This window comes from Lissotriton vulgaris, chromosome 4_1 (genome assembly GCF_964263255.1).
Source record: "Lissotriton vulgaris chromosome 4_1, aLisVul1.2, whole genome shotgun sequence".
Lineage (NCBI taxonomy): Eukaryota > Metazoa > Chordata > Amphibia > Caudata > Salamandridae > Lissotriton > Lissotriton vulgaris.
In genome coordinates, this window is record NC_141691.1 from 2,028,766,919 (window position 1) to 2,028,777,001 (window position 10,083).

Here is a 10,083-nt window from a genome sequence, read left to right on the forward strand (position 1 = left end):
AAAGTAGCACAGTCGATGCTTTGTGTTGCTTTTCTGTACTTTGCATTACGGGCAGCATTCTTTGAGTGTCACTTTGTCATTCCAATGCTGCCCCCCATGGATGTTGATGCAAAGCCAGATCTACAAAGATTGTGAGTGAGTAGGGGAAATATATAGTTTTCCTAATAGTCCACCCATACTGAGTGAAATGTATTCAAGTTTGTCTTTTCATAAGATTCTGTTCTGGAATGGTATACTTCCTGTACTAAACCTATGCTAGATTCCATGCACACACCTTTGCACATGGGAGAGAGCAGCAGGAGGCCATATTTAGTCAGACATGCTCGGTGCTGCTCTTTTCTACTAACAGAACTATAGTTGCTGCTGTGCGTTGCTCAGCATTGCATGAAAAGTAATAGTAAAAGTGACAGCGATGAATAAAAAGTTTAATTAATCTGGTGGGAAGGTACATTTAACAACAGAGAGCTAACTCAGGATATATAAAGGAGACAGAAAAATGATCGTTATCTTCGTAAATAACTTTTTAATTTTTTTTTATTTTACAGGATTTTTGGATGTCAGCAAAGTGTGCACGTCTACGTGTGCGCCATCCGCTATCCCTGGTGTTGTGACTATGTGTTGCCAGAAAAACCTTTGTAACAATGTGCCCCCAACCGGGCGCAAGAAGACGATGAACTAACCAAAGAGGACTTGTCGCTATGCACCCTCTCGAAACTGAGCATTAGCGGTAAGGAAGGTCCTGCAGCCTCTACTCCCCTCTGTATTTTTAGGGGCTTTTTTACATAGGTAAATAATGTGTAAATCTCTTCTGGACACACAGGTGTCTATTCACGGTGAAAGTGGCAAATACACTTTTAGGAACTGCATGGGTACATATTTATGTCTAGTTATAATTCACAAAGCTTACCAGAAGTATGCCCTCAAGTCTGCAATAGTCACAGGATCTTAAAAATACTTCCAAACATCTTTTGAAATATTTTTTTGGCAATACCAAGGAAACAGTTAGACATGATGATTGCCTTGGTCCAATGGCACATGCTTTCATTTTTTAATGTTTGTCGTCCACCGGGATCCTCCTTCCCCAACCAGTTTTGGGGAGGTTCCATTTTCCTTCCCACCTAGGAAAGATAATAGGCCTGATTCACAATGGTAAACTTAGACGAGTTTACTACTTTTTGGTATGCACAAAGGTATTTACTAGTAGTACCTTTGCTGCTAGTAACTTTACCACTATTAAGTTTACGCCTAGTAAAGGTGCTAGTAGTAACTTATCTTTTTTAAAACCGAATAACAGCAGCGGTGCATGCACTAGGGCACAGTGTGGCACTGTGTTTTTTGCAATTTTCACCTAGGGCACAGGAGCGTCACACTCACTCCTGGAGGAGTGCTGACCCAGCTTGCTCCAACCAATCCTGGTGCTGCTCTCATACTAGTTAATTGCATAAGAGCAGCATCTAGATTGCATATTGAAGTTGTGTCAGAGGTCATTGACTCGAAACGCCAAACTGGTCACCTGGCATCACTTCTTGACTTGTCCCAGGGATTTCACCCCTTCATCAGATTCTCTACCTCTGTACCCGTCTGGCCCCGGCATCGACTTTCTGTTATTGCTCTCCGTGCAGCCTTCGCTGCATCAGGGTAAAACAGTGTCCACGGATGTGATTGGGCTAAGGTTTTCAGGCCTCATTATCTTCCTCTTGCTCTGCTGTTTACAAAAGCTTGGATGTTGTACTGCTTGACACAACCAAACAATTCTCTAAGGTATGTGTCAAAGAGAGAGCCTGTGTGTATGCACTGTCTGTAGCCTTACCCTATGCTGAAGATTACCGTTGATAGCTGAAATCCTAATGGTATGCATGTAAAATAAAACTTTATTATTTTTCATAAAAACGTGTATTTTACCTAACCTCAATAAGCAATGAGAAAATTAGTTGTCTCCATCGAAATTACAAAAGTGATTTATGGGCTAATTAAAGTGTTTAGGTAGGATTATGTGCAAAGTACTCTTGGGAGTGCAGTCTGCAAAAAGCCTAACTGCCTAAGTGGCATTCAGCAACAGGAGTTCGTTTGTTACGTGGACTTGTGTGAGATGTGCCCTTTCAAAGAGTTTTAATCTCGGAATCCGTTTACCTTTCAGGGTGTGTGTCTGACCACTTTATAGTGTAGTTTTTATGTTCTCCAATAGGAATTTAATGACTGAAAATATCTGTGCTGAGTATGTTTTTCTATATGTTCGCGCCTTTAATCTGTTCTTGAATAATGATTTTAATGACAATAAATATTAGATACGCTCTTTTTTATATGGGTAACATTCCTGTAGTTATGTGCCACTTATCCACTTTCAGGTCCAGCAGTTTCATCAGGGTATTGGGTCTATTGCTTCCTTAAGTATGATTTTCCTATATAGATGCACACATAGTTTCATTTGTGTATGAGCATTTCAATGTGAAGATTGTACATTTTTTACCCAAAAGTAATATTCCTGAAAAGATGACTCTTGAATGCAAGAGTTTCAAAAGTGACAAACATGGACTGACAAACCTGGCACTGCAGACATACTGAGCTTGATTATTCCCTGGCGGTGGCGCCGGAGCAGGGGGGCCACACCACATATTCCCCCCAGTTCCAGCATGGCATGGACATCAGCTTCAATGCTGTGATGGAACCGTTTGGCCATTCCCATTGTGTTGCCATGTTCGAAGGCACTGCCATGGGAAAGGCCAAAGGACCGCCAACGGTCCATGAGCAGGTTTGGCGCAGCGGAGCCGACATTGAGCCAGCACAGTCTCTGGATTGTAGGCAACACCGAAAGCGAACAGTGAGTTATGGTGTATATGAAGCTGTCTTTGGCTTGGAAATAATAGTGAGTGCAAATTCAACACTGCAAGTCTTGTAATATTGAGACCACAATATATAACTTCTCTATTATTTGTGAGTAATAGTGTAAATCAGTAAATAAATACTTCTGCATTGTAAGTAGGATATAGAGATTCCAAGAAGTCCGTACAGGGGTTGTGTGCAATTGCATTGAGTGCAGGTAGTAGTGGCTAATAAAAGTGACTGTGACTTCAAATTAGCGGGTGAGACAAGTGATCAGTCCTCTTACCTCTGTGCTCTCATGTCATCCTTGTGAGCGTGAGACAGAATCCCTAGACAACCTAGTGTCTCCCCTTTTACACCTAAACTGAAAATGTCTTCCCCTTTTGTAGATTGTCATGAGAAATAGAGCCCTTGTGTTGTGAGATGCACTATGTGGCCTCGTTTCCTTGTTTTTCCTGAATTTCCCCGCACCTGCCCCCACACACCTGGGCTAAAAAAGCAATAGAGTTTACTTGTAGCACCATTGAAAAGTAGGGATAGGATTCATGCTTCACCACTTTCAAAGTCCGCCCGCCACCATCCTAAAAAATAGTAAAATCAGACTTAAGTAGTAAATATAAACTTAAGTTTAAGTTTATTACTTTTGGTATTCTCAAAGGTAAAAGCCTTCTAGTAACATTACTACTACTAGACTTATTAGTAACAACTTTACTTCTTTACTAGTAGTAATGTTACTAGTAATAACAACTTTGTGAATGCTAAAAAGTAGAAAATGTAGGGCCCGATTATAAGCCTGGCAGTCACAAGATTGCCAGATTTGCGATGACGCATCATTGGTGGTCTGCCGTATCAAGACTAACAAAGTCGTGCTGACGGTGGACCCCAGACTGCGCCAGGGAACAACGGTTCCCTGGCGGTGGTGCTGCTGCACCACAATACAATTTGCTTAGCTGGGAATGGTGCAGTCTCGCTCAGCACATTAAAGTTTGCCCCCCAGTGTGTACCTCACAATTCCCAGCATGGCATGGCCATCACCATCCATGTGGATCCTGAACTTTAGGGCCATTCCCATTGCTGTGCCTGTTTTCAATGTATCGTCATGGGAAAGGCCATAGCACTGCCAACAGGATTATGAGTTGTGATTACGAGTTGCGCATTTTCAACTCGTAATTTGGTCGGTGGTCCTTGGGTGTTGACCTGGCTCCACTCATGATCAGGCCCTTAGACTTAAGTCTATGTTTACTTTTCTGAATTGGGCCCATTTTCTTCTGTTTTAGAGCATAAAGGCAAACAAGTAAAACACGACAAAGAGAGGGGAGAAGAGTAGTCAGCAAAAGGTGGTTTCCTCTTGTACTTATATACACCAAGTCAAGCTCAGATCATACATACTAACTGATGACTTAAAGTTTTCCTTAGCTCTTCCCTTGGAAGATTTCATGAAGGATGTCAAGCATAGCGGTTGCAAAAGTTCAAAATCAGCGTCAGAAAATCTGCCCTACTGAGTAATTCATGTATTTGTGATACATATGTATTTCATAGTCTTAGTCAGTCTTCCATTTCCTCCTTGAATATGGTTGGGGGCAAATCTTGGATGTATTTTATTTAGCAGGATTAAGAGAGAACAAACAAAAAGCGTTGAGCTACTTCTACAGAGGTATCATATATTCGAGTTTCCTGCGAATTGGGAACAATGGGGCAGGATGGCTGCATAAAAAAGTTACGCAGGTTCTGGAGCTCCTAGCTGCTGAGGGATGGCCAGTGGGTGAAAAAAGCTGAAAGAGGTAAGGAGAAGATGAGAGCACAATGTTAAGCAGGCATTATTTTGCACCTGGACAGTGGTGTTCCTCATGCAAGCTGCGGCTTAGATTTCAAAACATGTTGACCTCTTTGCTTGCATTTCTAAGAAATCAGTATATACTGTCAATTGTGAGTTATGATGCTCAAGCTTAGAATAAAGTGAAAGGTATATATATAATTAGTGCAGGAGGTGCAGTGAAACTGGGACACCGGAGCCTGAGAGGTGCACTGAGCCCCAATTATAGCTGCTATTACCACAAAGCAAGAGCGTGAAAGGATATGGTGTCTTTCCTGGAATTAGACTTTAGAGTCTTGACTCCACATCTGTGTACCTTGATGATACAGGGTATATAGTTAGGGTATATAGAAACGGAGTTAGTATGTATCCTTATCTTGATATTGTGACATACATCCAAATGCAATATATATATGGCACTAGACAACATGCTACTGTTAAGGGTGACTTCAGCATAGCCATAGGCTTAGTATTAATCATCCAGCTGAAACCGTGTTGAGACAAAATATAAAGTTGGAAATATCAAATTACAAAAATATTGAGTCAGAAATATTGTGACGAGCAAATATCATCAGCAAGAATATCGGTAAGTAATATTGATTACTAAATTATCAAAGTCATTAATATTGATAAAAAAATAAATGATCTTATTTGGATGTCGGCCGGAAAATCTCTGACCGCTGATCGGAGTGTAAATCGGCTGGGGAAACAACTCATAATCCCTTAAGAATGGTGTTTCCCTCGTACGGGATTATGATGTTGGTTTCAACAGCCTTTCCATGTCTGCCTTTCTGAAACAGAAAGAGACTTTGGGGGCACCTAGCAGGGCCCCTTTCTCCCGTGGCCCTCCGGTTGTGGCTCTGGGGCGCACCTATGGTGGTTAGCTTCACTTCCCTGCACCTCGTGGCAGGCACTGTGAGGTACCTGCCACACAGTGCAGGGATGTGCAAAAAACTCACATTGTACAATGGCAGCTTCTGCTACTGGCGGTAAAATGGAAGTTTGCGACCGCACAATGTGCGGTTGCATTCTAATTGCGGTGACCATGGCAATGTCAGTCGGAGGCAACTGACATCTTAATGAGGCCCATAATTGTTTATAATATCAGTTTTCAATTGTTGTTATGTATTTTGTATATATGTTAAATGTATATGATGTAATTATTTCTATAATTATTGTTTACATTTTTTATATATTTGTAAACTTAGTAGAATTTGTTAAATGTAATGTAAGTAAATTTAGTTATTTTTAGTACCGTAGCCGTTTGTATGTGTTTAGTGGCACTTAGAGGGAAGTAATGTCATTATAATAAATACATGATACATTTTTTATTATTAATATTTTATTAATTATGTTAATAGTGTAAATATATTTTTTAATATACTTTTTATGTGCAGGTTGTGAGGTTTATAGGGGTACAGGGTGGGAAGTAATTTACTTTTTAATTAATTATTAATTATTTGAAATACATATTTAATGAATGATTAATTATGTTCATTTTGGATTTTTTTTTTTTTTAGGCATGGTCTGTGGGGTTTATGAAGGTACAGGGCGGGAAGTAAATTACTTCTAAGCAATAATTATTTATCATTTTATTTAATAATGACTATTTAATTTTGAATGCATTTTATTATTTTGTAATTAATGTTTTTTTAACTCAAGTTTTAAGTGTGCGTTTGGGTTTAGTTGGGGTATATGGTAGGAAGTAAATTCAATTTTAATTTGGTTAGAATATATATTGATAATAAATATTAAAGTTATATCATATTATGTGAATTGCACAATTACTTTTTTAATTACATTTTAGAAGTGGGTTGTATATTTTGAGGGGGTATAATGTAGAAAACTGCTTTAGTTTTTGGAAGAGAGAGCAGGAAACCTGCTCTCTCTTTCAAAAACCAAAGACTATTGCTTTTCTACATGGGGAGCAGCATGTTAGCTCAGGTACACCGGGGTAGGCATATTTAGAAGCACCAGTTGAGTACGATTAGTAAATGTATATATGTATGTACATATTTTATCCATTTTAAAGTATCTTATGGCTAAGAAATCATATCAATGCTTTTACAGTATTATTTCATAATACTCTTTTTACTGTACGCACTTTACTTTACATTAAGTATTGCAATTATGGCAATTCATTTCTCTTGCATGAGAAAGAAGACTGCTCAATAAATTACACCTTTTATTGAAAACGCCGTCTCTCTTTTCTCTGCACTCTGGTGAAACTAAGTACGCCCATCTGACTGAGTGAAAAAGCTGTCTATTGTTTTCACACGACTCTAGAGATATACTCTTATTCTGAGGGAGCAAATTTGTCATGTTATATGGTTGTCGGAAGCTAATCCCTTCTTGTCTATCCAGGGAGGTTAAACTCCTCCTCGTTTATTCGAGAAAGTTTCTAGTGACCTCTGTGCTAGCTGGCAAACCTTAAGTCTAATATAGTCAGTAGAGACCTAGTTGACCTCAGTCCTACGTCTACCCTGCTGAATATATTATTCCAATGCGCAGAGCCTATTGGGAATATAGGAAGTACACTACACCAGCAGGGACTGTGGGGTGATTGGGGACCCCCCCACGGTCCTTAATGAGAGGCCAGACCCCGGGGGATGGGGTCCCCGAGGCCATAATTGGCCTGGGAGGGGGGCCACGCGGGCCTCCTCCCCAAATTGAAAAAATATTTTAAAAAACAAAGGCCGGGGGATGGGGTCACCGGGCCATAAGTGGCCACAGGAGGGGGGCCATGCGGCCAACCTCCACAACAAGTATTTTTTTTTAAATTAGGCGGAGCCCTGGGGATGGGGTCCCCAGGGCTAAAAGAAGCCTCAGGAGGGGGCCACGCAGCCCCGCTCCCCATTTTTTATATAAAACTAAAAATTAGGGGACAAGCCCTGGGTGGTGGGGTCCCCAGGGAAAAAAAAGTAGAAAAAGAAGGGGGGCTACACAGCCCCCTTCTTAAAAAATTAGAAACACCGGCAACGCGCCGGAGCCCACGCCCCCTTCATGCAGCCCTTTGCAAACGTGCCCCCTGGCACGTTTGCAGAGGGGGAATGAATTCCCTTTGAATTATTGGGGTTCCTGGGGGCCAACTAGCCCACCAGGAACCTCCAGTATGCGCCAGGGGGCTGTGTTGCAGAGTGGTGTTCTGAGGCCATGCCCCTTCTTACAACACTCTGCAACGCAGCTCTGAGGCGCTTACTGGAGGTAGCTGGTGGGCTAGTTGCGCCCCAGGCACCCTCAGGATTCAAGGGGAGTTAATCCCCCAACTTAAAACGCACCAAGGGGTGTGTTTGCACAGTGGTGAAGGGAGGGGGCGGGGTCTGAGTTCACATGTGTGCAAACACACCCTGTGGCGTGGTTTAAGTTGGGGAATTAATTCCTTGTCAATCCTGAGGTTCCCTGGGGACCAACTAGCCCACCAGGTACCTCCAGTAAGCGCCACGGAGCTGCGTTGCAGAGTGTTGTAAAAAGAGGCGTGACCTCTGAACACCTCTCTGCAATATATTGATATTTGTAAAAATATGTTTACTTTCTTTATCAGTTTTACCACCTCCTCCCACCCACCTCCTCTCCATATTGGAAGAAACTAGAAACCCCCTAAAAAACCGGTGGAAAAAGAATATTTATATAAAATCTTTTTCAGCTTAGTGGAGCAAGGGTACCAGCCATAAAGGAGTTTTTAATGTGCCTCATACATGCCTAATGAGTGATTGCATATTGCTCTATCCTTACTGTTAGACCTGGTATCTTTGGCGTGGTTTACCCTGACTTTTTGCCTCTACCTCCTGTATTTTAGTCGCTGTACTGGATTTCATTTTTGCTGCTTTAGATGCTTTGGGCACTTTGCCCCTGCTGATCAGTGTCAAAGTGCAAGTGCTCCCAAGGTAAATTGTTATTGTGATTGGTTATCCATGATTGGCATATTTGTGTTACCAGGAAGTCCCTAGTAAAATGCACTGAGTGTGCCAGGGCTGGTGATTCAAATGCTCCTAGTAGGCCTGAAGCACAGATTGTGCTACCCACATGAGTAGCCCTAAAATTGTGTCTTGGGCCTGTCACAGCAGTGCCTGTGGGCCGTTGCTAACTGCCATATTGACCTGGCCGGTGACCACACCGGCCAGGCCTAACCCTTCCCTTTCTATACATATTGGTCACCCCTATGGAAGGCCCAAGGTACCCCCCTGGGCAGGGTGCAGTGTATGATAAAGGTAGAGCATGTACTAGTGTGTGCAACATGCTCTGGTAGTGAATTACAGCCATTTTTGTTTTTCACTATTGAGAAGGCTATCTTGCCCATAGGCTATAATGGGGAAAGCTGTGTATACTGTTTACCTGCATATCTTCCCATAGGAGCAAGATAGAAAATTAATGGTAGAGCATGTACTAGTGTGTGCAACATGCTCTGGTAGTGAATTACAGCCATTTTTGTTTTTCACTATTGAGAAGGCTATCTTGCCCATAGGCTATAATGGGGAATGCTGTGTATACTGTTTACCTGCATATCTTCCCATAGGAGCAAGATAGAAAATTAAAGTCTGGTATCCCTGAACTCATAATTTAATAACCTATCTTTTAGGAAGGATGTTTTTTTAAATCCTGTTTTTGAGAACAGCACTTTTAGAAAGTGTCTGTTCTCTTGTCTGACTTTTCTGTGTGCTTTGGCCTGTTTGTGAACTGACTGTCTGATTTGTGAGTGACAGGAGCTGGGGAGCCCCCAGGAGGCAGGATGAGTCAGCCCTAGGCTGAATAGCTACATCTGCATCTTGAGTGGTGGGAGGGGATAGCACCTCGGCCTAAATAGGGTTGTGCCTGCCTTCAACAATGCTGGCTCCACCTCCTGCTGGGTGGCAGATGACCCGCCCCTCTCTATGAAAGGAAAGAAGAAGTCAGGAAAACAAAGTGCTCCAGGATTGACCAGAACTGGTTCTGACTAAGCCAAGGCCTCTATGCCTCCAGAGAACAAAGGAAAGACTAGTATAAAAAGGGCTAACCAGACTACAGAAAATTAGATCATCCTGGAATCAAGAAGGAACCAATGCCAAGGAGAAAGCTGGACGACTGTAGAGGAAGGACTGACCTGCTGTGTGTTTGTGGGCTGACCTGCAGTTGCTTTGCTGCAAAGGAGAGGGGAAGGATTTTACTGTTGCTTTGTCCCCTTGCTTCAAAAGATTTCCAAGGGCCTGATAAGAGCTGGCCTCCTGTAAAGAAGTCTCAGGAACAAAAGGACTTCACCCCCAGCTTCCCCCCTGAACTCTGCTGTATGAGTTCTGCCCTACCTAGAGTACTGGATCCAATTTTGGAGCCTCTGGAAGGTGTGCCTGCTGTTTGGGGAGCTGGACAAGGATAAGAGAAGACAATCTGCAATTTTCACGCATCGCTCGCATGCGGTGCTCATCATCGAGAGTGCGAAGAAGCGCCTGTTGCCGTGAAGATCAAGATCGTCACAGCAC

General features: G+C 42.3%; 1 protein-coding gene across 1 annotated transcript in view; it reads left to right on the forward strand.

The window, feature by feature from the left end:
* LOC147724910 (ly6/PLAUR domain-containing protein 2-like) overlaps nucleotides 1–679 on the forward strand; it is a 97,830-nt gene extending 97,151 nt beyond the window's left edge. Inside the window, exon 3 of the mRNA XM_086918129.1 lies at nucleotides 546–679. Within this exon, the coding sequence (XP_086774255.1) occupies nucleotides 546–679 (134 nt within the window). The remainder of the gene's footprint in view (nucleotides 1–545) is intronic.
* The last annotated feature ends 9,404 nt before the right edge of the window (nucleotides 680–10,083 follow it).